Source organism: Tiliqua scincoides, chromosome 2 (assembly GCF_035046505.1).
Source record: "Tiliqua scincoides isolate rTilSci1 chromosome 2, rTilSci1.hap2, whole genome shotgun sequence".
NCBI classification, from domain to species: Eukaryota; Metazoa; Chordata; class Lepidosauria; order Squamata; family Scincidae; genus Tiliqua; species Tiliqua scincoides.
Window position 1 is genome coordinate 71,200,682 of NC_089822.1, and position 24,554 is coordinate 71,225,235.

Sequence of the window (24,554 nt, forward strand, 5' to 3'; positions counted from 1 at the left end):
ACTTGAAAAAAAAAAAAAAACAATTACCCCCATGCAAGAGAAACCCAACTTAGATGAAACACTACACAGGACTTCCCCAAATGCTTACCCAGCACTTACAACATGTTCATATAGCAGCAGACTGCTGCAGCAGTAACACTATGCATATAAGGCAGCATGCACTCAAAGAGCAACACAGGGGAGTGTTTTTTGCATGGCAGCAATACATTTAAATCAGGCCTCAGAAAAATCTCCCCTCCCCGTGCCATTAAAAATATTAGAATTCTTTTGCCTACCCTGGAACCTGTTTGTTTTCAATATGATTAAATGTTTACTTTGGACGTATCTGACACCTTAAGGTTTCAAACTTAACACAACTTGAATTTTTTAATTACCTTAATGATAGAAAAAAAACATTTCTGAACTTCTTTAGAAATTTGTACATATAGTAGTGTCTCCAAGCAAACATTACTTAGGCTGGAACAAGGTAACAAAAGGCTACAAAGGTGCATCTTTCCTTGTATACTCAACACTGCTTTCTCACACGAACATTTTAACCCTCTTATGGGTGGCTTTTACAGGGACTCCTGCCTGTGACAATTGGTCACATCTCTCCCACAAACATTTACACATTTGGTTCGGTAGTCTCTATAGAGGCAGTTTCCCCAGCTCTTTCTATGGCCTCCATTCCCGCAATACCCTTTCGTTGTAGCCACTTTGAGCACTACTGCCATCAAATTCTGCATGGTCATCCATGGCTTCAAAGGCTGGACACACTGTAGTGACCACAATGTGTGTATGCTATGCTCAAGTGGAGTATGCCATGTGTGTATAAGATTGCAGCCTAACATTCAAGAATTGTCTTGGGAAATCCTCAAATCAGCCGAAATCACCATAATGCACAGTTATGCACAGATGCAGGTGTGCAGATGTACACTCTGCTCAAGTTTCCAGAAGCCTCCCCAATGCAAGTAATAGTTAACTTACAATAACAGCCACTTTTCCGCTTTTCCTTAACTGCTGAACTGCAAAAGAATGGGGCACATTTTCCATAGGTGTCCCATTAACCATAACCACTCTGTCATTTTCTCTGCAAACAGAAGAGCACGGTAAGTTAGAAAAAAAGATTACATTCCACATGGACATCCACTTTCACTTGTTAAAAGAATATTATGGGCATTGGATCTGCATGGAGAAGGATCTCCAGAAGGGCACAACAGTGCCCCATTTGTCTCGCCTTCAACACCCATGCAATCACAGTGCCAGGCTGCTATAGGGAATGAGAGACCTGTGCATGTTGAACATATCCCCACACATCCTCCTTTTTTTACTTGGACAATACAATCTTCCCTTGCTCTGTAGGGTCTTGGTATGCAGAATGCCCCTGCATGCCAAGTGCTTATCACATGCACCATGGGAGGATGGGGGAAGACAGGACTCTGTTGCACCCTAGGAAGAGCCTTCTATGTGCACGTCTTGCACTCGATACAACTTACAGGTTCATTACAGGTTTTTTTAGTTGTATTTTTATAGTTTATATATGTAATACCCCCTTATGTCTTTAAATAACTTTTTCCATATGTTAATACAAATAAATACAACATGATAAACAACAAATAAGCATTTTTGCCCGTTTTTGTCTTACATCTTTGTTACTCACTGATAGAAGCTAATCATATACACTAAGTTTATTATGTCTGCCATATGGCTAAAAATGTTGTGTTTTAATTAATTACTGTTTACCATTAGAACAAAATAAAGGAAAGAGAGCGCAACAGCAAATATTTTCTATGTTAATAGGTTTTACTTAATTTTAATAACTGAACAGTTTTAACACACATCGCTTTAACACACAAAGCAAGGAAATGGAACAGAAGTAATCCTACGAGAATACCTTCTTGACTTTGAGAGCTTTGTTGAGAGTTGACCCAACAAAGAATGTAGAGATACATTCAATAGTTCATTCTAAATGACAAAACTGGTTTAACTGCTATGAATTTAGTACATCCAGTTGCTAAAAGCCTATGTCGCCCAGCCTAAACTTTGATAGGAGACAGACAACAGGCTGGTCTGAGCTCTGCAGACCCCATCTGCAGTGTCTGCACGATATCCTTTTGAACTCTTCCCTACTGTAGAGCAGGACCATGAGATACTCCGAGGCACTCCACTACTAAGCTGACCTCTCTGGAAGCTGCATGCTGTAATTGAAGCCCCCCACACCATCCAAAACTCCAAGATCATGCTTTCCCCCTTGAATCTGTGATGACATCATCATCATCAAGTGCTATGAATGGCAAAAGATGTCCCTGAGCAGCCACCATAGGAATGCGCACACTTCAGCGTTCTGGCCACTAGGACCAAGCTTCCAAAAAGAAAGACTAGTTGGGCTTTATCTTGGTTTGCAGATAAAGATAGCTGAAGATCCATGCAGATTCATCTTTATCTGCATGAATCTATATATCCTGCAAGGGCATCTCAAGAGGATCTGTTCGAGTCCATTTCCTACAGAGATGCAATTGGCAGTTGCCCATGACTGCTCTGCTGTGGCACCTGGTCTACTTTCTCATAAGAATAGTCCTGCTGAATCACGCCAAATGCCTATCTAGACAAGCATTCCATTTCCCAAAGTTGCCCGCTAGCTGTCTCTAGGAAGCCCACAAGTAGGAGAGAGAAGCATCCATTTCTTCCACCTTTGCTCCCCTGAAACTAGCACTCACTGAGCCTGGAGGTAGTACATAGCCATAATGACTAGTGGCCATCAATAGACCTGTCCTACTTGAATTGTCCAATTCCCTTTTGAAGCTATCCAAGCTAATGGTCATCATCACACCATGTGTCAATGAATTCCACAAGCTAATTATGTGTTCTAAGAAGAAGTATCCTCCCAGTAGAAATAAGAATGGCTCCTTCCTCGCTGGCATTTGGGTGGGTGGGCAGGGGAATGAGTGGCTAAGACTTTTTTTTATTCCAACCAGCCTTTGGTTGAGTTTTCTGTGTTGTGCTGCTATATTAAATCTGTACATTTGTGAGAAGCTATACTTACAAGTATATGTTGGCATGTAAATTATTAAGACAAAATGAGCCAGGTATTACTGATGCAATAAATGAACACACTTACTGAAGCAATCCATCTGCAGGGCCACCAGAAAGGACATCTGAGACAACAATGGATGTTTCGCCATTTTCAAAATGAGGGTTATCTCTGCCACCAGAAACTGCAATCCCAAATCCTCGCTTTGAATCCTAAAAGTAGCATTAATTCCAAAAGAGCACACTTGTTTTATTTTCAGAAAAGAAACTGGTAAACAGTAGGACAGGGCCATTGGTTCAATCATGCTGAAGAAGGTTGCCATTCTTCACAGACTCGGGGAATTATAGCACCAAAGAAAACAGTTTTTAAAATGTGCACAGCCAAGGAATATGGATTTAAAGGAAAACTGAGAAAAAAATAGATCAGGGTAGAAATAGTAATATAGATTAAAAATAGAATATTGCTAGACATAAAAATGATGTACAGGAGTACTGTTAAATAAAAACCAGTAATTATAGAGTTGCAGTACAGACACATTCTGCACACCTGAGTATGTTGGGACCGCTTCCACTGTATCAAGCTTCCCAGACAATGTAGTCATGGTCAGAGGTTCTCCTCCAGGTGCCCCACATTGTGAGGTGAGAGGCAACTGGAGAGAAAGTTTTTTACAAACTATATAAAATTCTGGGAGTGCTAAATATCTGCAATAAAAAAATTCAGTCCTTTGAAAGCATATGTGCCACTCATTGACAAAATGACAATAAAAGGTCATTTGGCTATGGTACTCTTTAACCTGAGTTTTAGTAGTGTGAATCAGCCCTGCTTACTCATCCATCACTTGGAGGAAAAAATATTCTGTATCAAATATTCCCCTAAAGTTACCAACTCTGGTTGTGGGGGGGAGGGGGTAAATAAAATGAGTAAGTCATCAACCGCCATGAAATCTGCAATCTGTGGCCTTGGTAGATAACTTTTACGCAGATACTGACAGAGAAAAATTGTATTCAATTAAGTCTATGTGGGACAGGATATTGCTGCTCCTGTTCCCAGACCCCTTGAGGACACAGATTTCTGCAGATAATTGAATCTGGGGAGAGGTCCAACCCCCCCAAAACGGAGGTGCCTTTCAGAAACCTCTGGCAAGCTTTCTTGGACATAGGGAGGCCATGCTTGACTTCGCCATACTTCAGAAGGCCTGCCAGATCCTTCTGAAAAGTAATTAGAACTTAGCAAAAAAGCAAGCGCTTTCCGGATGCCTGAAGGAGGCTTTCCAAGGACAAGGGAGGCTGTGTGGCCTCTCCACGCCTCAGAACATCTCCTGGATGCGACTGGAAGGCACTTTTAGTCATGTCTAGGAGGTCATGTGAGGCCCTCCAGTGCAAGTCAGCACCAGCATTGAGTCAAATCTGTGGCTGCCGAATCTGCAGATAAGGAGGGCCCACTGTTCCTGAATCTTATCTCACTCCTCTTAATTCCAGGCAAGACTGAACTAATTATGAATGATAAGTCTTTTAACATGTTTAAGGGAGGGGCCAGAAAGAAGTAGAGGGACATTTGCCTCTTATTATATTCAGACTCTTGGAGCTCTGTCACTTTTTTACATTTATCCCACCTTTCTTCTTTAAGGAATTTCAAGCAGCATATGTGGGCTTCCTAGGAAGTCTCCCATCCAGAACTGACCAGACTTAGACTTGGTTAACTTCAGCAATATGACTGTAATATGCCTGCAGGCCATCCCCTGCAATCAGGCTGCAACACTGGGACAAGAACTTCTGGCCAGATTCTTCAAATGTAATACACCTCATTCAGGACTTATAACCTGTCATGCAAACATGTTTGACAGAATGCCTGTGACAACCATCTGGAAACTTCAAATGGTACAAAGTGTGAAAGTGCTTTATGCCATTATCCCAAGTATCTGCACTGTCTTTGTGCTGTTCTCCAATACAATGCATGCTCCTACCACTGCAATAAAAGGCAATTATGAAAGTGTGAAAGTGATGTGCAAAACCACCCACTGAGTTTCACAGCTGAGTGAGGATTTGAACCAGTACTGCTCTGCTTCACAGTACAGGTGGAGCCTGTGCATCAGCAGATTTTACATCCATGGATCTGGCTCACATTGAGCCAGCCTCTGAAGGGGATGGGAGCTGTGCTCTGATCCCCTATGGAGGGCTTTCTGAAACCCACAGAGGCAGCAAGCGTCTGCCCACTGCCTCTGCAGATTTCAGAATGGCCCGGAGAGGTGAAAAAAATGCCCAACGGAATCCGGAAGTGGCATTTTTTTGGCTCTCCAGGCCATTCTGAAGCTTGCAGAGGCAGCAGGCACATGCACACTGCATCTGCGGGCTTCAGAAAGCCCTCCGGAGGAGACTGAAGCACAGCTCCTGTCCCCTTCAGAGGGAGAAAGGGTGGAAAATCACAGATTTGATTATCTGCAATTTTCGGTATCAGCAAGGAGTCTGAGAATAGATCTCTTGAGGATATCAAGGCCTCACTTGTAAACCATTCCCTCATCCTTGGTAGCTAAAAATCTGGAGTTTTAATGCTGGCCCTTAAGAAAAATCATCTGTCTGCTATCTCTTTGCCAGGTTGGGAAGGGGGGAGGGAGAAATACTGGCTCCAAAGTGTGATTTTCATGGTTCTAAAGAAATTAATTCCTGAAACTGTAATGAAATGCTTAACTTTTTAATATGCTCTTAAAAGTGAGTTATAAATATTCTTTAAAATAGTTTTCTTTAAGTGCACAAATTAAGACATATTAAGAGTGTTTGGTGATGGGAAGTCGATTAATATATGAATGGGATCACCCAACTATAGCAGATTTTGTCAACAAAATATTGAATTATGTTTGCAGCACACACACATAACCATCAACCCATAAACGTATTAGAAAACTAGAATGAGAAATAAAATCTAACCTTTTGTAAGGTCACTGTGTACTGTTCCCATATCAACTCTTCCATGCCTGGGGCCTGTAACAGTGAAAAGCAATTATCAATTGATCATCACAACAGAAATGAGATCTCACCCAATTAAAAGCAGTTTCTTTTCAAAAGTAATATCAGAGAGCAGAAATTTTTTTTTATTATCTCAGAGCAGAGCTTTCTTTAAGTGTTATGTTTAACATGTATATGTAAACAGCAAGGATCTGAAGAAAAATTAATGTTTTAAGAGCAAAAATTTAGCAGCTAAACATGTACAAATTCTGGGTGTTTCATCCACTTGTACTAAAGACAAGCCATGCACAACATAAATGTCTCATGCCCAGATTCTTGGAGTCATATGTTCACAAAATACAAATTGCTAGGGAAGGGCCAAGCCTCTGCAGCATTAGAGGAACTGCTTTGCATGTATAAGTTCTAAGGTTCAATACCTGGTATTACAGTTTACAATAGTGTTTCTCAAACTGTAGATCCATCAGGTGAGTCACAAACCAATTTCAGGTGAGTCCCCATTCATTTCATTATTTTATTTTTGATATATTAAACTTGATGTTACTATTGTGTTTGGGAAATGCAATGTGACTGCATTTGGGGAAATGTGACAGATCTGTACTTTTAACAGGCTACTATGTATATACTTTTAACAATGATAGTAAATGGGTAAGTGCAGGTAAGATTGCAGTCTAGGATTGTGAAAAAGTTTCCTGCTTGATGATGTCACTTCCGGTCATGACATCACTTCTGGTGGGCCCCAACAGATTCTCATTCTTAAAAAAGTGGGTCCCAGTGCTAAAAGTTTGTGAACCACTGGTTACAGTATATGGTTCTTAGGTAGCAACAAATACTCCCACCCGCCCACCCACCCCTATTCTGGCTAACCGTAATGTCCATGCCAAAAACTTGTTCCTCAACTCATATTGTGGCCTCTGAGCAAAGTCAGAAATAATTCCCTATGCCCCTTACTAGATCCAAACTGGAAAGAGGAATTGTTTTCCCACTGGGCCGACAGTGGCAAGAGAAAAACCCACAAATTCTCTCCAGCTTTCAGCTGGAGGTGGGAAAGGATCTTCTGAGTAATTGAGCTGTGCAAACATCCCTCAGTGCTACCCGGCTCAAAGTTCCAGGAAGTTTAGGCTTCTCTTGTCCTCCTTGCGATGACAAGGATAAAGAGAAGAACTGTGAAGCACTGAGTATTGCAACAAGAAAGATCTCACCCTGCTGCTAGCCAAAGCAGACAGTTCTGGATTAGGCATACAGATTCTTAAAGCTATTTCATGCAATAATACAAAAGTTATAACTTGGGCAAAAAATCCACATAAATTTATAAATGTGTTTCATATTCAAAATTCAAACTACTAAACACATTTCTGGATCACCAAGTGAGCAATGTGTGCACGTTTACATTTCCTTAAAAGAGCATTTAATGAAGAGGGAAAGAGCTTAGAATTAAAGAAAAAATTTTAAAACCCATCTTCCATACATTTAAAAATACAGCCATAAAAATAGTGACAAGTACTGTTACTAAAGCATTAGTCCAAAAACAGAGTAAAATGATCTGCGTGTTCAATCACTTGGTTAGCCAAATGATTTTTCAATTACTGCCAAACTTTTTCACGTACTTCTAACCGGCAACTCTGTTTACTGCACAGGAAGGCTGCCAAGTACAGTGACTAGATTTCTACTTGCAAGTAGCAACCTGAAGTATTTACAAATGCAAAATACACATTGCCAAAATCTATTTTTATTTGTGAAGACAGCTAATAATTTTTCCCAGATTAGAGGAATGTGTGTCAATGTAACAATTTGTGCCTCAAAAGAAAACACAAGCATTTCTTGGACTGACATTCAGCAGATTGTTAGGAAGAAAAAAATGCAAGGGGTGTCATCGTCGTGGTCCCCTCCTGCTTTTATATTCTGTAATAATCAAGCCAAATGAAACCAGCACTTGAAGTCACATGGATAGAGAGCACAAAGTGCTGGAAGTTCACCTTGGGAGTTCACTAGGCACAAAAGCCATCTGTGCTGCCCTAAATCTCTAAATCATAATCTCTTTAACATTATAAAATTTACAGCTGTTTGCTGTTGCAGAGAGACTAACCAATGCTGACAGATTAATAGAAGGAGCAGAATGTGCATGGGGGCTGGGTAAGACCACAGATGTTATAAGTCACCATCTGAAGACTTCCAATTGTACCAGTGAGGAGATTAGATCCTCTGTCACAAGCAGCACAAAATTCCAACTATATTAGAAGCCAGTAAACCTAAAGCAGATGATGCACTACTACTTCAAATCAACAGGAGATGAGTTAGGCAAATGTTACCAATTTCTGAGAAGTTATTAATACTGTATATCAGTGTGCACAAGTGCTAAAAAGGTATCCATCTGTAATATGACTGCATTAGTTAATGCACTGCACAATTAAAAACCGATGAAGAGATTACTAAACTTGTTTAGCAAATTTTCCTATGCCTATATTAAACCGAGTATCATTAACTTTATTAAATAATGTCCTCCAGCAGAATTTCACAACCATTTTATGCTAATTCTAAATCAGAATACTAATTTGAGGATTCACAGACTAGTGGTGCTTCAACACAGTAACAGGCTTTCCGCAAACACCTCACAAGCAAATGATTAAGAAGATGCTCACTTGGAAACTATTTTTGACTGAATTAGTTATTTATATTCCCATTAGCCATAGAAGAACCAAATCTTATCCATCAATTTTAACACACAAAATCTGGGTATGAATAAGGGGACAGGGACAATGAATAATATTTTAAAATGAACTCACCTGCCATTTTATAATCCTCAACTTTTTCACAGCATGTAACCACATTCGCTGTAAAGCTTGAGCTGTCTTCATTGTGGCAGGCTATAATCTGTTAAGGGACTCTGAACATCCCAGTCTTTTCATCAGTTTCCACCACTGAAACATTGTTATGTAATTCTAATACAATAGTGGCCTACATACTCAACCAATCCTGCCATCAATTCACACAGTAACATATAAATTAGAAGAAACCCCTGGCATGCGTACAAAATAGGAACACACCTACTTTCTAAACAGACACCACTTTCTTACACAGAAAATAATCTAGCATAGAAACCTGAAATTCCTAGTTAAAGACATTGTAAATGTTCACTATTAGGCAAGCCTCAACATATAGACTCCTTTGCACTCCACCCTACACCTCAAGGACAACTCAATGTTGTGAGGAATTTATGGTTACAAAATGGGGTGCAAGATCTGTAGCAGTATTTAGGCCACACACGCAATATCTCCAGTGCGGTCTGATTGGAATTCACAGGCACAGACATGAAGAATTCATTGGCGGAAGAGAAAGAAAAAAGCCCTTGTATTTATAGGTCTTCGCTTCCCATTCCCATAACAAAACAGGACTCGTATTCTCCTCCTCCTTCCTTTGCCCATGGCAGCCATGTCACCTGCCCTGATCTTCATTTTAGCCTTTAAGTGGCTATGCCAACTGCAATCACCTCTTTCACCTGGCAATAGATAAAACCCATCACCAACAGGCTTCCACAGCTACCAATAGAAGAGTGAACCTGTAGCGCAAATATGCCATCTCCTGGCTTTCAAAGCAATAACCAGAAAGGATTCTGCCATTTGCTCTTTCTCATGTAGCTTCTGAGAATGAGATAATCTGTTTTTCTTCCCTGGACAGGTACAGCAAGACAGGTATACAGACAGTCGCAGGGGAGAAGTGAGACAGATAAGAGAGCCAACTCACACATTGTCTGAGCTGGCTCTCTGCAAAGTGCTCCTGCAAATGCCTTACTTGGGGAGCAAAGCATTCTGAACAGGAACTGGCACAGAACTGCAGATTGGTCTCTGCAAGGGGAACATCTAGCTTCTGAACACCCCTTAGTAACAGAAGCTGTTCTGTGATCTTCAGCAAGCTTGCTCCACTAATGTTACACTGCTAACCTAGGATGACAATAAGTCACGTGAGTAATTAAATACTCAAGAGGGCCAGGTGATGTAATCTATTAGCAGGCTCACAGAACATCACAAGCAGCCATCAAGGAGCTACAAGCCAACACCCATTTATCTCATACCAGACGGACACAAGCAACTCAAGATGGGGGCGTGGGAAACAATGAAGGAAGTGATCTGGCTTGCTCACTCATCCTTTGATAAAGGTTGATCAACAACAGCACTCGATTAAAAACATTTGGAGTCATTATAACAAACACAGCAGCAAAAATCCATTGCAAAGTTTAATGTTCATGCAAGGTTTCATAATTTGCTCTTTATGTAAAGTTTGAGTGTTCTTGCAAGATGCATTCTCTAACCCTTAATCCTGAATAAATAAATAGCCACTGCCTTGTGGCTACATCCAGTTAGGGAAAAGGCTTCAGGAGTCAACCTCGAGGCAAAATTCAGAGCCGGAGTCCGTGAGGCAGTTCATGGCTGAACACAGTCACGTTCTGGCAACTCCTGCAACGCCGCTGGAACCAACCGTATTGGCCTCTGCCTTTCCATTGGACCATTTCAGCGACGTGGAGAGGGGGGATTTGCTGCATGGGTAACAGCCTATCCTCCATACCTACTTTACCCAGGCTTCGCGCACTGGAGAGGACACTCTGTTCCAGAACCACCACTCAGAGCGTGACACCATAGTCTTCCGAGACTGAAGGATGCCAACAATTCTGAATAGACTAGGTTAGATAGATCTAGCCAAAGGTGTCACTCAAAGCCCACAGGGCCAGATATGGCCCCACTGAAGCTCTTTATCAAGCCCACGTGCTAACTGTGCTCTACCAGCACCACCAGCAGGTGTTTTCAGTTGCTGAGCTGCAAAATGATGCTTGGGCTGAAGTGGTACTGCTGAAATGATGGCCCTGGGAGAGCACAATTACGTTGGTCACCCTTTCAGCAGCACCACTTCTGCTGAGTTGTCACTGCTGAAAGAGCAGGCCATGTGATAGCTGTGCTCTCCGCGTGCTGCCCCTTCAGCAGCACTGTTTCTGCCAAGGTGCTGGAAGGGAGAGACAGAAGGAGGACTCAGAAGGCAATGAACGAGAAGGTGGAGGGAAAGGACAGACCAAGAGGGGTGAGGTAGGGAGAGCACCTCTCAGCTGCTGAGCTGTGAAGTGACACCTTGGCAAAAATGACACTGCTGAAAGGGCAGCCCGCATGATAATTGGGGAATCCCATATCTTGAAAATAGAATCAAAACTGGCATTATTTTCTCTTCAGTCATTTGCAGTTATTGAGTTGCTAGGTGAGAAAAAGTGCTGATGACACTTCTGGCTCCTGGCATCATCATCAATGCCATTCAGATCACTGTATGAAATGAGTCTGATCTAGGTTATAGGATTGCAAACTGTGCTCAGTTATGGGTGTTGCTTAAGGGAGAAGGAGGAAAGTGGCTTCCCAACAAATAGCTCCTCCTCCATCCCTGAAGCCCTGTGGTTACTTGAAGGAAAGGTACTTCTAACACTCTCACTGCATTTGCTATTATCTATATATCTATATATATAGATAATATATAGATATATATATATAGACAGATATATAGATCTATATCTATATAGATAATAGATATATATAGATATATATAGATATAGATATATACTGTATGTGTATGTATAGATAGATAGATAGATAGATAGATAGATAGATAGATAGATAGATAGATAGATAGACAGACAGACAGACAGACAGACAGACAGACACAGGTTACCGAGGATTCACCCCTATCTGTCAATGACAGAAATAAAGTGAGAAAGAGAATCTTCAATATTATTAAAAATTGATAGTGCTAATCTCAGAGGACAGAGTTTTTCCTACTTTTTTTTTGCAAGTACCATCACCACTAAAGGTGTCAGCTGTGCACAGGAGCAGGTGACTTGCCATACAGTTGTCCCTGTGGTGATGGAGAAGCTCCTCCAGTTGCTGTCATCTCCCAATCCCCTCCTCCTCTCCTCGGTCAACCTGTTCCTCTTTTGAAGGGCCAGGTAGCTTCACAGTGACATGCCACCAGAGCACCAGCACCACAGCCAGCTTCACTTCCAGTGGGGTGAGCCATGTTGAGTACAACTCCATGGCCGTACAACTCCAAGGCCCTACAACTCCATGGCAGTGGAGTCAAGAATCACCTGCCATACATTAGAAGTACCACCCTAGTGGAACTCAAACCACTAATAATAATAATAAATAACAACTTTATTTTTACCCCACCTTTCTCCCCAAAGGGACTCACTAGTTAAACATAACTTATTTGAAATATGTCATCATTTCTCTTTCAGAAATTGAACATGTAGGACAAGGCTTCCCACTCCAGAAGTGCACTCTGCATCTGGCGTGACCTCCCCCCAAATTTTTTCCTGGTGTGGCCATTGCTCAAAATCAGGGCTTTTCAGACTAAGCCATTGCAACGCCCCAGCCTGTGGGGGCCCTGGCCTCTGCCCCCTTAAGAGGCAGGGGCAGCCAGGAGGCAGGGTGGGGCTGCAGGGGCTTGGGTACACTTACCCGAGCCTCCTGCAGCCTCCTGGGGGCGCAGGGAGCCCTCCGCAACCTTCTGCAGGGCTCCCCACAGCTTTGAAAGCGAAATGGAGCTATCCTTCCCCCCACCCCCGCTGCACCCAACTGCCCCTGCAAGTACTCAGAGCAGCTCAAACTCTCCCTGAGAGTTTGAAAACCACTGCTCAAAGTGATACAATACAAAGTGATATATCACACAAGGAATGGAAAAATGAAAGAATCAGTGTGCTGTTACTCAGTAGTGCTGTTACTGAGAAGGACCTTATAATGGAAGGGGAGGAATATTCAACAGGCAATCACAAAATTGAATGCAACAGCAAGATGGGCTAGTTCATACACCCTCATAATCATTTAATTACTCAGCACTTAGTGGCTCTCAGCTGAATGCACGAATTGCTTTCATTAGAAAGAGTATTTGAGGCAATATGAAATCTCTTTCCTTGTTGCTCCATCCCTAATATCTCTCAGATAAGCAAGCCATCACCTGATGAACATGAAATATGTATATTCTTTTGGATTAGGCAGGAGTCAGTAATTTAGATTTTAAAGAACACTTTAGATCTGCATAGTTTATGGTTTTTAGGACACAATTCTGAGCTGCACATAGGCTGCCGGACTTGTGCTGGCCCATCATCCCAAAAGCGCTGTAAAGCACTTTTGCGCCAACGTAAGTGGGGTTAGGCCAGTGCATGGACTTGCACCGGCCTCCCCACGCCCCAGGGTTTGGGGAGGAGGCAGGAGGGAGGTGTTTCAAGGGAGGGGGAGGGAAGGCGTTCCTGGGGGCAGGCAGGGCCAGGATCCGGCAGTTATGAAAGATTCTAACCTAATTCCCAGGCAGCCTGGGGCAGTCCCGGGCTGCTTGGATTTGTGCCAGCTCTTGAGGTGGCACAGACCCAAGTAGCCCCATTGGGGCTGCTGTAGCTTTACCTGGGATAAGGGGAAGCAATTCCCCTTGGCTCAGGTTAAACCTCTTTCGGACCCAATCCTGCTTTGGATGCAGTGCAGGCCTGCCTGCTCCAGGGCAGGTTGGGATTGCGCTGTTAGGCATACACAAGTTGGCTGAGCACAGGGTGGCAAACATGAGAATTCATAAACCTCCAATTACCCCTTGCCCTGCTCCCCTCTCATACGTGCAGCAGAGAGATATGGCCAACCCTGAGGTATTCAATCTGTGCATTGGGACTTCCTTGGGAGGAGGGGCAAGCTCCCAGAGGCGTCTTGAGGCATCTTGGGGAGAGAGGTGGCCAGCTCAGCTCAGCTGCATGTGCTGCCTCCCTACTTGCTGCTTTTCTGCAGCTGTGACCGAGGTGGGTGGGGCAGTGTGAGGTGGGGAGGGCGTGTAAAACATGGTGGTGGAGCCTCCCTGGCATTGGGCTTATCTCGGGTAAGAGAGGTCAACAGCCCAGCCATTCCAGCTTCCTGCACTGGGGCTTCCCTCCCTATCTGGAGAAGCCTTGCCAACGATTGCACTGAGCACTGTGCAGACTGTGACAGCTGTCCCGGGCTTCCCTTTAGGTCAGGAAAAGTTGGCCAGGTGGTGCTGCATGTGCTTCCCAGCCGAGCATCCTCTGGCACTAGAGAAGGCTCGGTTAGCTGGGCAGCCGCAGAAGTGCTGATGTGCTGCATCTCATCAGCACAGGGCGAGCTCCTGGCAGGTTTCAAACTGGGAGGGAAGCCTGACCAAGAGAGTGCTCCACCAGTAAGTGCAGGCAGAGCAGCACTTCCCTCTGCTTATGAAGGAGAGAGCCCAGCCTGCTCTTGGGGAGGAGGGTCCAAATGCCCCAGCGTGCATTCCTCCGTCTTGCCTGGGGGGAACAGGGGTGGCATATGCATGTTGGGTGTGTGTGTGTGTGTGTGTGTGAGCATGCCCCCCATCTACTTTGGGGGTGAGTTGTAATCTTGCTCTGTGCAGCTCAAATCCTTCCCACACTTTCCTGGGAGTAAACCCCATTGACTCAAATGGGACTTACTTCTGAGTAGACCTACATCGGCTTGGGGTCTGTGTCAGCTTAACCAAGGACCTTCACCTTTCTCTTTTTCCTCCCCCTTCAAAAAAGAAAAAAGGCCGCTCTTGATCAGTCAAGCTTTGTCTCCAAAAATTGATTAAAAAATAAAAATACCCATTCCTTTCCAGCCATCATCCTTTTTCCTCCTGCCTCCTTTTTTTGGGGGGGGGGGTACTTCCCATGTTGGCTGCTATTATAAGACAAAAGGCACAATCCTAGCTAGGTCTACTCAGAAGTAAGTTCTATTGTGTTCAATGGGACTTACTCCCAGGAAAGTGAGGTCAGGATTGCAGCCAAACAATCTCTGGGTCTCAGTTTCAGATCAGTCTGCAATTAGCAGATACATACAAAGCAAAGTCTTCCCCTCCCTCAGCAAATTCATCACTTCCCCCCTCCCTTTCCAAAAACCTCCAGGTGTGCTGCTAACAAACTCAGGGCACAATCCTAACCATGCCTTCTCAGAAGTAAGTCCTATTTTGTTCAATGGGGCTTACTCTCAGGTAAGTGTGCTTAGGATTGCAGCCTCAGAGTGCTGGCAGCCTTGTTTCTAGTGTATAATTATAACACCTTCATCCCCATTTTGGGGGTGACTGAGGTGAGGTGTTGTAATGGGGAGCCGTGGCCAAGGGCCACAAGGATCAGGGCAGCCGCGGGCCGGGTAAGTTCAAGAACCACAAGGCTAGCCAATCACTTCTCTCATTCCCTACTGTTTTCGTTTACTTTCTCTCCCTGCATCTCTGCTTACTATCCTGCTGGGTCACAGATGCATTTTTAGATGACAGGCTCATTTTCTTTCTGCCTGACAGTTTCAGATTCATGACTTACTCAGTCTTTTAATGAGGTCTGAATGCCAAATTTAAACAGCTTGTGCATTTACAGAAATGGACAGAAAAGGGCAAGGAAGCAAACTGTTAATTTATGACACAGAGTTGGATAAATTCTTTAATTTGGTGCTGAATCACTAACCCTAGGTCGTATCTGCAGCTACCATGAATCTGGAGTAATACCAAGCCAAACCCCTGTGTAAATTAAATTGATTTGTTGCAGTAGATTACAGAGCCATCCTTCAGGAAAAGCACTGCCATGAGCTCCCCTGAACGGCAGCTGATCTATAAATCTAATTTTCCACTAGAGGGTGGTATCAAGCAACCATTTGACAGTCTCTTGCACAAGACAGAAAAACTGATGATTGCAGTTGGGTGTGTTTGAGGTTTTTATAAACAGACACACACATGCACACACCTGCACATTGCTGGGAAACCAAGACTGAATCATAGCAGAAGGTTACTTTTATTCCTATTTTCCAAGTGTATTTTTTTGCCAGGTTCACCTCTGTCATAAATACAATAGGTTGGCAGGCAAGTTTGTGGAGGCCAAAAGCCTGTGGATATTTCTTAGCAGTTTTGTGACTAAAATGCCTTCAGATAATGAACAGGCTTTTGAATGCTGCTTCCTAAATTACACAGGCCTACAAAATTGAGGATCAGAAAAGTTTTTCCCAAATTCTATGGTGGTTTGATATGAATTTGGGGTACCGATTCCAAAAATGGCATCCGTTTTGTCCTATCACATCTATTTTTGGAGATACGGCATAGCCTCTTTAGTGAATGGTTCAAGCAGCTTTCTCATGAGGAAGCCATGGTGTAGGCTTCTTCATGGGGAAGCTGCTTGAACCATTCACTAAAGAGGCTATGCCGTATCTCCAAAAGTAGATGTGATAGGACAAAACGGATGCCATTTTTGGAATCGGCACCCCAAATATACCCAGGAATTGGTGTAACGTTTAAGGAAGCAAAATGTGTGTTGGCCTGTGTTATCAGTGGATTGAATTTATAAGGTTGTAATGTCATTTAGTTACAACTTCGGCTGTGCAACACTACCAACATCTGCAGCAGAAGTTTTAGACAGACAATATATGATGATGAAAGAGTGAAACTAAAAGGCAAAACAAATTATGTATTACTGCTGTTTTTATGCAAATCCTATCCTTTTCATTAATACATGCAAGACAAGTACTTCTTACTCAAGAACCTGCAATCAAGGAAGGACCCAGACTTGAGAATCTCCTGAATACCAAGTTAGCAAATACTTGCCACCATAATGCCATCTCATTGGCATCCTGAGATGCCAGTAATCACCCATACTTTATTATTGGGAATAAGGTCACCAACTAGACTTTATCGGATTGTGTTCTGTCAAGCAAATCCCAAGCTTTGTGGCAGTGGTGTAGCTAAGGCGGTGAAGGGGGTAGCAGTTGCATCGGGTATCAGGGTTTAGGGGGGCAACAAGTTGAGCTTCATACTAGTGACCAAAATTGTGAAAATCTTGGTATGTAGGAATAATACCATTATGTTATATATCACTGGAAACACAATTTAATGCAGAATACAATGAAACGAACTGCATTGGAATATCTGTATTCTATCAAAAGTTATGGCCAATTAACGAGAAAATGAAACCACAACTGTCTTATGGAACAAGAAGTAGATTTTCTGAACTCAAAACAGACCTATGAAACTGATTGTTCTGAGAGCCAATGACATGTTATTATGTCTTTGGCATGTTGCAATGACATATTATGATACAGCATGAAACTAATAAGGTGTTAATATGAGTCAGCTCTCATTTCCATGTATCATAATGGTAAAAAGGCACTTTTTCAAGTGGTGCCCCTCTTATATTTAGCAAGGGGAGAATAACCATCCCTCTTCACCCCAGCACAGTGTCTCAAACAAATCAGGGACACACTTTTTATTTTATTTACTTAAATTTGATTTTATCTGGGGGGCTACAAATCTTCTTTGATCCCAGGTAGCAGATAGATGCCTTAGCTATGCTGGGCATCTGGGGGGAGATGCAGAGCAAGTAGGTGGCAAGCTGCTGGGGGAAGGAGGTGGGTTCCTCCAATTTTCACTTTTTTAAAAGCCTGGTTGTGACATCACTTCCTGGGCAACATTTTGAGCTTTGCACCAGGCTACACAATCATTAGCTATGCCACTGCTCTGTGGAAATGCTAGAAAAGACAGATACCCCTACTTGTAGCTCAAGATGCTCTTCTGCTTTGGGTTAAGTATCTGAGAGTAGTTTCAGCCATCATCATCTTCTATTCGAAAAACTCCTGAATCTACTACCAATTCTCCTTCCACCCATTCTTATCATTCATTTTCTACAACTGTAACAACTCTGTTGTACTCAAGGGCTGGAGACGCCATTAGGCAGATAAACTCACTGCCTTGCTCCTAGTTCAGCTGTCAATCACCTATTGTGAAGCAATACCCTCCAAACCACTACTCAAACAGACCTGAAACCACTGCAGAAAAAGTGTTCCGGAGACAGAGTTTCTTGAAGGTAAATAGCCTTAACATGTACACTCGTGCACTGATTACCAAGGCAAAGAAGATCTGAATCTACAATAAACCGATCAGAATAAAACTTCCTGTGATTTTTTTGTGGGCTTCCACTTGCATTGACAAACAGCAAGAGAGACATTTATTTTTTGTAAAAAGCACTTGTTAGAGTGTTATTCATATTTAAGTCTCTTTTAATGAAAACTGTCTGAAATACTAAGAGACCTCCCTCCAAAAGATGTACCTATTTTTTTTAAAATAGTAACATAAATACAAATAAAGCTTGTTGGGGTACTTATTGTCTAGAACTGAGGCCAAGTTTACTCCCTATTTAATCAAGCATACATAATCTTAGGGGCTTCACGCCCATCAGAAGAATCTCATACCAACAATACAATAATAGTTGGAATGCATCGCTCCACAACAGGGAATAACTGTACCTTTCAGATCCCAACAAGGAACTGTAATTTAAAAAACAGCCCCAAACATACAAAGTTAACAAAAATTTCATATTTCCCCCTTTAAAAAAAAACAGTCATTTTCACTGCTCCTACTCTATCTCCAATTCCCCTCCCCGCAGATCTCTCGCAATTATACCCTCCTCCATGAACTAGTGAATATTTCACACCACAGGACAAAAACTTCATTATGGACGCCCTTTTTGCCTGCTCACACCTTCTGATGCATCTAGCTGTGTTTCCCAAGCTGTAGGTTGGCACCCACCAGTGGGTCATGAGCCAATTTTTGGTGCGTTGTGAAAATGAAACATTAAAAAAAACTTTGCAAGCACTCTTATCTGGTTTACAGAAAAAAGTTGTTAGATGGAGTGTTAAGCAGTGGTATGACGTAATTGTCACACCGCCAAATTAAAATGTCACATTTTCCGAATTTCTCTAATACATAGTATGCTATAGTGAAGCCAGTTTCCGCCTTTTGTCTGGTCTGGAAGTCCTTTACTGCACATCTTGCTCTCCAGTTCGGCCTTCTGGATACCCTGGAGTGACTGAAAAGGTTTGGGGGAATAGCCTTGCTTATACAGAAAGAGAAAATAACTGAAGATTTTCAGAGGTAGATAAATTTTTCAGACGTTTCTTAGGACACATTGCCTTATAGGCAGCAGTGCCAACAACTAAGCAACACCAGTGGTACTTGATGAAGCTTATGTGCCTCTGCTAGTAGGAGCAGGGACATATGTTAATAGAAATTTTCCCCTGCACTCCAGAGCAGTTGCAGTTCATAACTACTAGTTGCTTAGTCACAAACAATTGCAAGAAGATTTAACAATACAGGTTATATAGAATTAGCTACTTTAAACCTTGTTTGTGAAGTTCTTATCTCCAAGTTCATAAACATATAACCCCGTGGATCCCAAACTGTGACCCGTGACTCCCTGGGAAGCCACAGAAATCAGCCAGGGGAGCCGCAGAATCCTCGTGAAAAAGCTGTTGCCCCATACAACGTATAGGATAGTAGGCCTAACGGAAAACTGTGGCCAATGGCCCAATAGGTCAAGGGAGTCACCAGTCAAAAATGTTTGGAAATCACTGATGTAAACAAAACCCAACCATCCACAATGATGATGAAGGTTTCTGGGTAGTCCCTGAACTCAGAGATTTGAAATCTATTTAAAAGAGAAATAGCCAAAGGGGACAAAATACTTTGCTTTCATGGTTGTCTAAGGGCTAAAGAAAGCATCTGGATTCCTAGAGAGGCATCACTTTTTGCCACATGAGAAATACTTTCAGTTTCATTTTCAACATTCTTACTCTGCAAGATTTTGAACAAACTTTATGGCTGACTTAGTGAAAGGAGGCAGCAGGGTAGACTGGAGAGAGCGAGGAAAAAATGGGAAGATGGAGAGAAATCTGAGGAGAGCATGCACTCAAGGCATGGTGACCTGTTAATACAGTACTGAAGACTCAGTCTTCAAAAAAGCCTTTGCAATCTAACAGTGTGATCCAGAGCATGTTTTCTCTGAATTAAGCCCCAGTAAAGTGGGAGTTATAGGAACATGTGCATACTTTGTTGTGGAACTCCTCTTGTTATACAATTTTAGCTTCTCATATGTGTTCTGCAATCCAGTACAGCAGAAGCCGCTGGTTTCAAAAGTACTCTCTCTCTCAGTGAATAAACTTTGAGCTGTTTCCAAGGAAAACTCAATACTGTGGTATAATCCAATCAGGCTGGCATTTATATTTAATCATCCAGTCATCATACAACAAACTTCTACACAACGGTACTGTAAATTTTAATGTGACTCTCAGTGCCAATCATATACACATTTCTACTATCTTTGGTTCTAGCCCTATTAACAGAAGAGTTACTTAAAATATTCTTCTTAAAATAATGTATTTTCTCAGTGTAATAAAATAGATTATGCTTTTGTCTGTTTAGTGATACAACAGAAAACAATATTTTCTATTTCTATCTAAGCTAGGCAGCATTTATACATACACATACAGTACTCAAATTAAAGTATATGTTAATAGAAATTAAGAAAATTATCTTAAACCTGTACATATGAGTAAACAAAGATAAGAAACTTAACAGTATGAGGGGTATGTATATCCTCCAACACAGTCAAATTAAAATAAAAGACTGGAACTATATTAAGCCATCTAACTAAGAGGTGAATTAGGACAACAGCCACAAGAAACCTCGCTGCTTAATTCTGCAGATTTTTCAGACACTGACCTCTTTGTCTATTGTATAAGCCATTGTAAACTGTTTGCAGTACAATTGTTAGGTCTGGGCACAAGAATGCAAGAGGAGAGAGATGCCCATTGACATAGGCATTACTTGCTCGATACATTTGCAAAAGCCTTTTATTTGAATTGCTAGATTTCATTAGTCAGTAAACAAAGCAGCTATTGATCTTCTCCAAGGCCCCCTTTAACTGTTTTATTTCTTAAGCAATTCTTATCAAAATAAGGCCAAAGAAGAGATAATAGTCCAGGAAAGTAAACTGTCCATATGAATCTCTCAGACCTTGCCCTACTTTTCCTGCAACATCTGTAGAAGAAATGAGACACTTGCGCCTGCATGAAGTGCCAACCTCTTGGTAATGAATTTCAAACTTTCTTTGCAAGCTCATACTCCACAGCCTTCAGGAATCAGACTTCAGGAATTAGCAGACACTGCTCTGAACCCCATAACCACTGGCGGACCACTAGGTAACATCTGAGTAAATGCTAGGAGTCTGTTGTAAACTACAAGTTTACAATAGCTTGGCACTCACAAACTTGGTTTTTCTCATTAAATTTCAGCCATGGATTAGCTTCCCTCCTGGAGGAACTAGCAGCCATGGGGCAGCAACAGAGGGAAGCAGTCAAAGCCTCTCTCGTCCTCTACTGTGGTCCCAATCCAGATCCACCCATCCTCCCTCAGAGCATTCAACTTACATTAAATGCAACCTGTTTGATCACTACTACAGGGGAGAGAAGAGTTTTATAGGTTTTATCTGGCTATTTGAACTGGTAAAGATTGAAGTATTCTGAATTTGTCACTTCTCTACATCATGAATCTTCTGTTTTTATTGGCTTTAACATATTTGTACCATTTTTTTGACACTGTTACAACTCACAAACCAAACACAATCTGATTTTATCTCTTTGCTCTTTTATTGCACATGACCTCATTAACACATACACTCCCCCCCCCCACCATGCAACCATCTGGGGAAATCAAAAGCATCTGAAATCCTGCTTGTTGGTTCAGATTGGTTCAGCATTAGCTAACATGCAACTTGCAAGGAGCAAAGCAGAAAGCAATAAAAGACCGCAACATTGTTTGGGGGAGGTGAAGTGAGCTGTGATCAAGTGTCTGTTTCAACAGACCAGCAGGCAAGATTTCCAGTGTTGCCCTTTCCCAAATGCCTTTTTAGTGCTTAGAGAACAAAAACAATGACACACTTTCTTAGGGAAGCAGGAGAAGGAAAAATAATAACTAAAAGTTCACATTTGCTGTTGAATAGCCACCTCTTTCTGACATGATACATTAAATAATCTTCTCCAGGGTATTTTATGACTGCTACTATGGTGAGATTCCATTGAATAGGAGATGATATTGTTTGGAATCAGTGGACTGCTGTGCAAGTATAGCAAATGTACAGTGTGCATAACTGGAAAAAGAATAAACACAATCACGTTTTGTTAATTGTGGACTACATAAAAAGGTAAGGGAGCCACAGTGGATCAGCCTGTTCTTTCAAAACTAAAGGAATGCAGTAACACTGCCTTACTAAAAACCAAAGCAATTTAATAGTCAATGAGCTCAACACATGCCTGAGTTTCTCGTCTTCTACAAAGTTGACAAGCAACTTCTTATCTGTTCCCTCCATGTTCTCAAATTCTAGACTCATAAACATAAAAAGCCATACAACATTCCAAACAAGAATCAAAGCATTATTTCCCATTTTCTCAAGTGCACACTGATGTTGTGGTACACCGAGAGCAAATATCCACAGGGCCATCAAAAGAGACAATCCTACATTTGCTAAACTCTTAAACAAAGAGCACTCAAAATTCTCCTTGGCAAATTAAAAAATTTTTTAAAATCATAGTGCAGAATATACACACAAATACAGTAGCAGTATATCCTGACATGCTTCTGGAGTATCTATCCAACACAAAAGAAAGAAAGCAACAGTTCTGCAGCAGATGAGACATGACTGAGATCTCCCAAGTACACTGCTCAAAACAATAAAGGGAACACTTAAACACAATGTCACTCCAAGTCAATCACACTTCTGTGAAATCAAACTGTCCACCTAGGAAGCCACACCGATTGACAAACAAGTTCACATGCTGTTGCACAAATGGAGTAGACAACAGGTAGAAATCATAGGCAAGTAACACCTTGCCTATAAAGGAGTGGTTCTGCAGGTGGTGACCACAGACCACTTCGCAGTCCCTATGCTTTCTGGCTGATGTTTGGGTGACCTTTGAATGCTGGCGGTGCTGTCACTCTAGTGGCAGCATGAGGCGGAGTCTGCAACCCACACAAGTGGCTCAGGTAGTGCAGCTCATCAAGGATGGCACATCAATGCGAGCTGTGGCAAGAAGGTTTGCTGTGCCTGTCAGTGTAGTGTCCAGAGCATGGAGGCGCTACCAGGAGACAGGCCAGTACACCAGGAGACGTGGAGGAGGCCGTAGGAGGGCAACAACCCAGCATCAGGACCGCTACCTCCGCCTTCGTGCCAGGAGGAACAGGAGGAGCACTGCCAGAGCCCTGCAAAATGACCTCCAGCAGGCCACAAATGTGCATGTGTCTGCTCAAACGGTCAGAAACAGACTCCATGAGGGTGGTATGAGGGCCCGACGTCCACAGGTGGGGGTTGTGCTGACAGCCCGACACCGTGCAGGACGTTTGGCATTTGCCAGAGAACACCAAGATTGGCAACCTCGCCACTGGCGCCCTGTGCTCTTCACAGATGAAAGCAGGTTCACACTGAGCACATGTGACAGACGTGACAGAGTCTGGAGACGGCAGGGAGAATGTTCTGCTGCCTGCAACATCCTCCAGCATGACCGGTTTGGCAGTGGGTCAGTAATGGTGTGGGGTGGCATTTCTTTGGGGGGCCGCACAGCCTTCCATGTGCTCGCCAGAGGTAGCCTGACTGCCATTAGGTACCGAGATGAGATCCTCAGACTCCTTGTGAGACCATATGCTGGCGCGATTGGCCCTGGGTTCCTCCTAATGCAGGACAATGCTAGAACTCATGTGGCTGGAGTGCGTCAGCAGTTCCTGCAAGATGAAGGCATTGATGCTATGGACTGGCCTGCCGTTCCCCAGACCTGAATCCAATTGAGCACATCTTGGACATCATGTCTCGCTCCATCCACCAGCGCCATGTTGCACCACAGACTGTCCAGGAGTTGGCGGATGCTTTAGTCCAGGTCTGGGAGGCGATCCCTCAGGAGACTATCCGCCACCTCATCAGGAGCATGCCCAGGCATTGTAGGGAGGTCATACAGGCACGTGGAGGCCACACACACTACTGAGCCTCATTTTGACTTGCTTTATGGACATTACATCGAAGTTGGATCAGCCTGTAATGTGTTTTTCCACTTCAATTTTGAGTATGACACCAAACCCAGACCTCCATGGGTTGATAAATGCAATTTCCATTGATGATTGTTGTGTGATTTTGTTGTCAGCACATTCAACTATGTCAGGAACAAAGTATTTAATAGGCATATTTCGTTCATTCAGATCTCGGATGTGTTGTTTAAGTGTTCCCTTTATTGTTTTGAGCAGTGTAGTTCTTTAAGGTCTCTCCACACTAGCTCAGAGGTGAAGTGCCCTTTTAAGAGCTGGTGGGTTACTTCTGCAAGATAACTGACTTTTCCTACAAGTCCTGGAATTTTGCTAAAAAAAATTTTTTTAATTAGGCCATGATGAAACAGTACAGTGTGGTGATATGTAAACTTTCAGTTGAGATCCAGAAGTTGTTGGCAAACTCTCCAGAGCAGTCTCTAGATTTCTTCCAAGGCTCTAGTTCTTGGGCCTTTTTCCAGAGCTACTTTCTCCAAGACAACCTATTGCTCTAATATAGACCTCAGACAGGATGAGAAAGTAACCATTATGACACAAAGAAATCCCCACATCCTCACCAATGAAAGAAGTAGGTTGCTTATTGCTAGGGAGTCACTGGAGCCTTCATTTTCATATGCACAAAGTTGGGATTAAAAATATAGTTTAAGAAGAGAAGTTTACAGTGGAAAAGAAATGGG

General features: G+C 42.6%; 1 protein-coding gene across 5 annotated transcripts in view; it reads right to left on the minus strand.

Annotated features, from left to right (window-relative positions):
- Nucleotides 1-24,554, minus strand: part of TJP2 (tight junction protein 2) — an 83,308-nt gene that overhangs the window by 20,228 nt on the left and 38,526 nt on the right. For all 5 annotated transcript variants that reach the window (XM_066613967.1, XM_066613965.1, XM_066613963.1 and 2 more), the window contains 3 exons: nucleotides 5,932-5,985; nucleotides 3,098-3,222; nucleotides 967-1,069 (listed from right to left, as the gene is read on the minus strand). In XM_066613967.1, coding sequence (XP_066470064.1) covers nucleotides 967-1,069; nucleotides 3,098-3,222; nucleotides 5,932-5,976 — 273 coding nt within the window. In that variant the 5' untranslated portion in view covers nucleotides 5,977-5,985. The remainder of the gene's footprint in view (nucleotides 1-966; nucleotides 1,070-3,097; nucleotides 3,223-5,931; nucleotides 5,986-24,554) is intronic.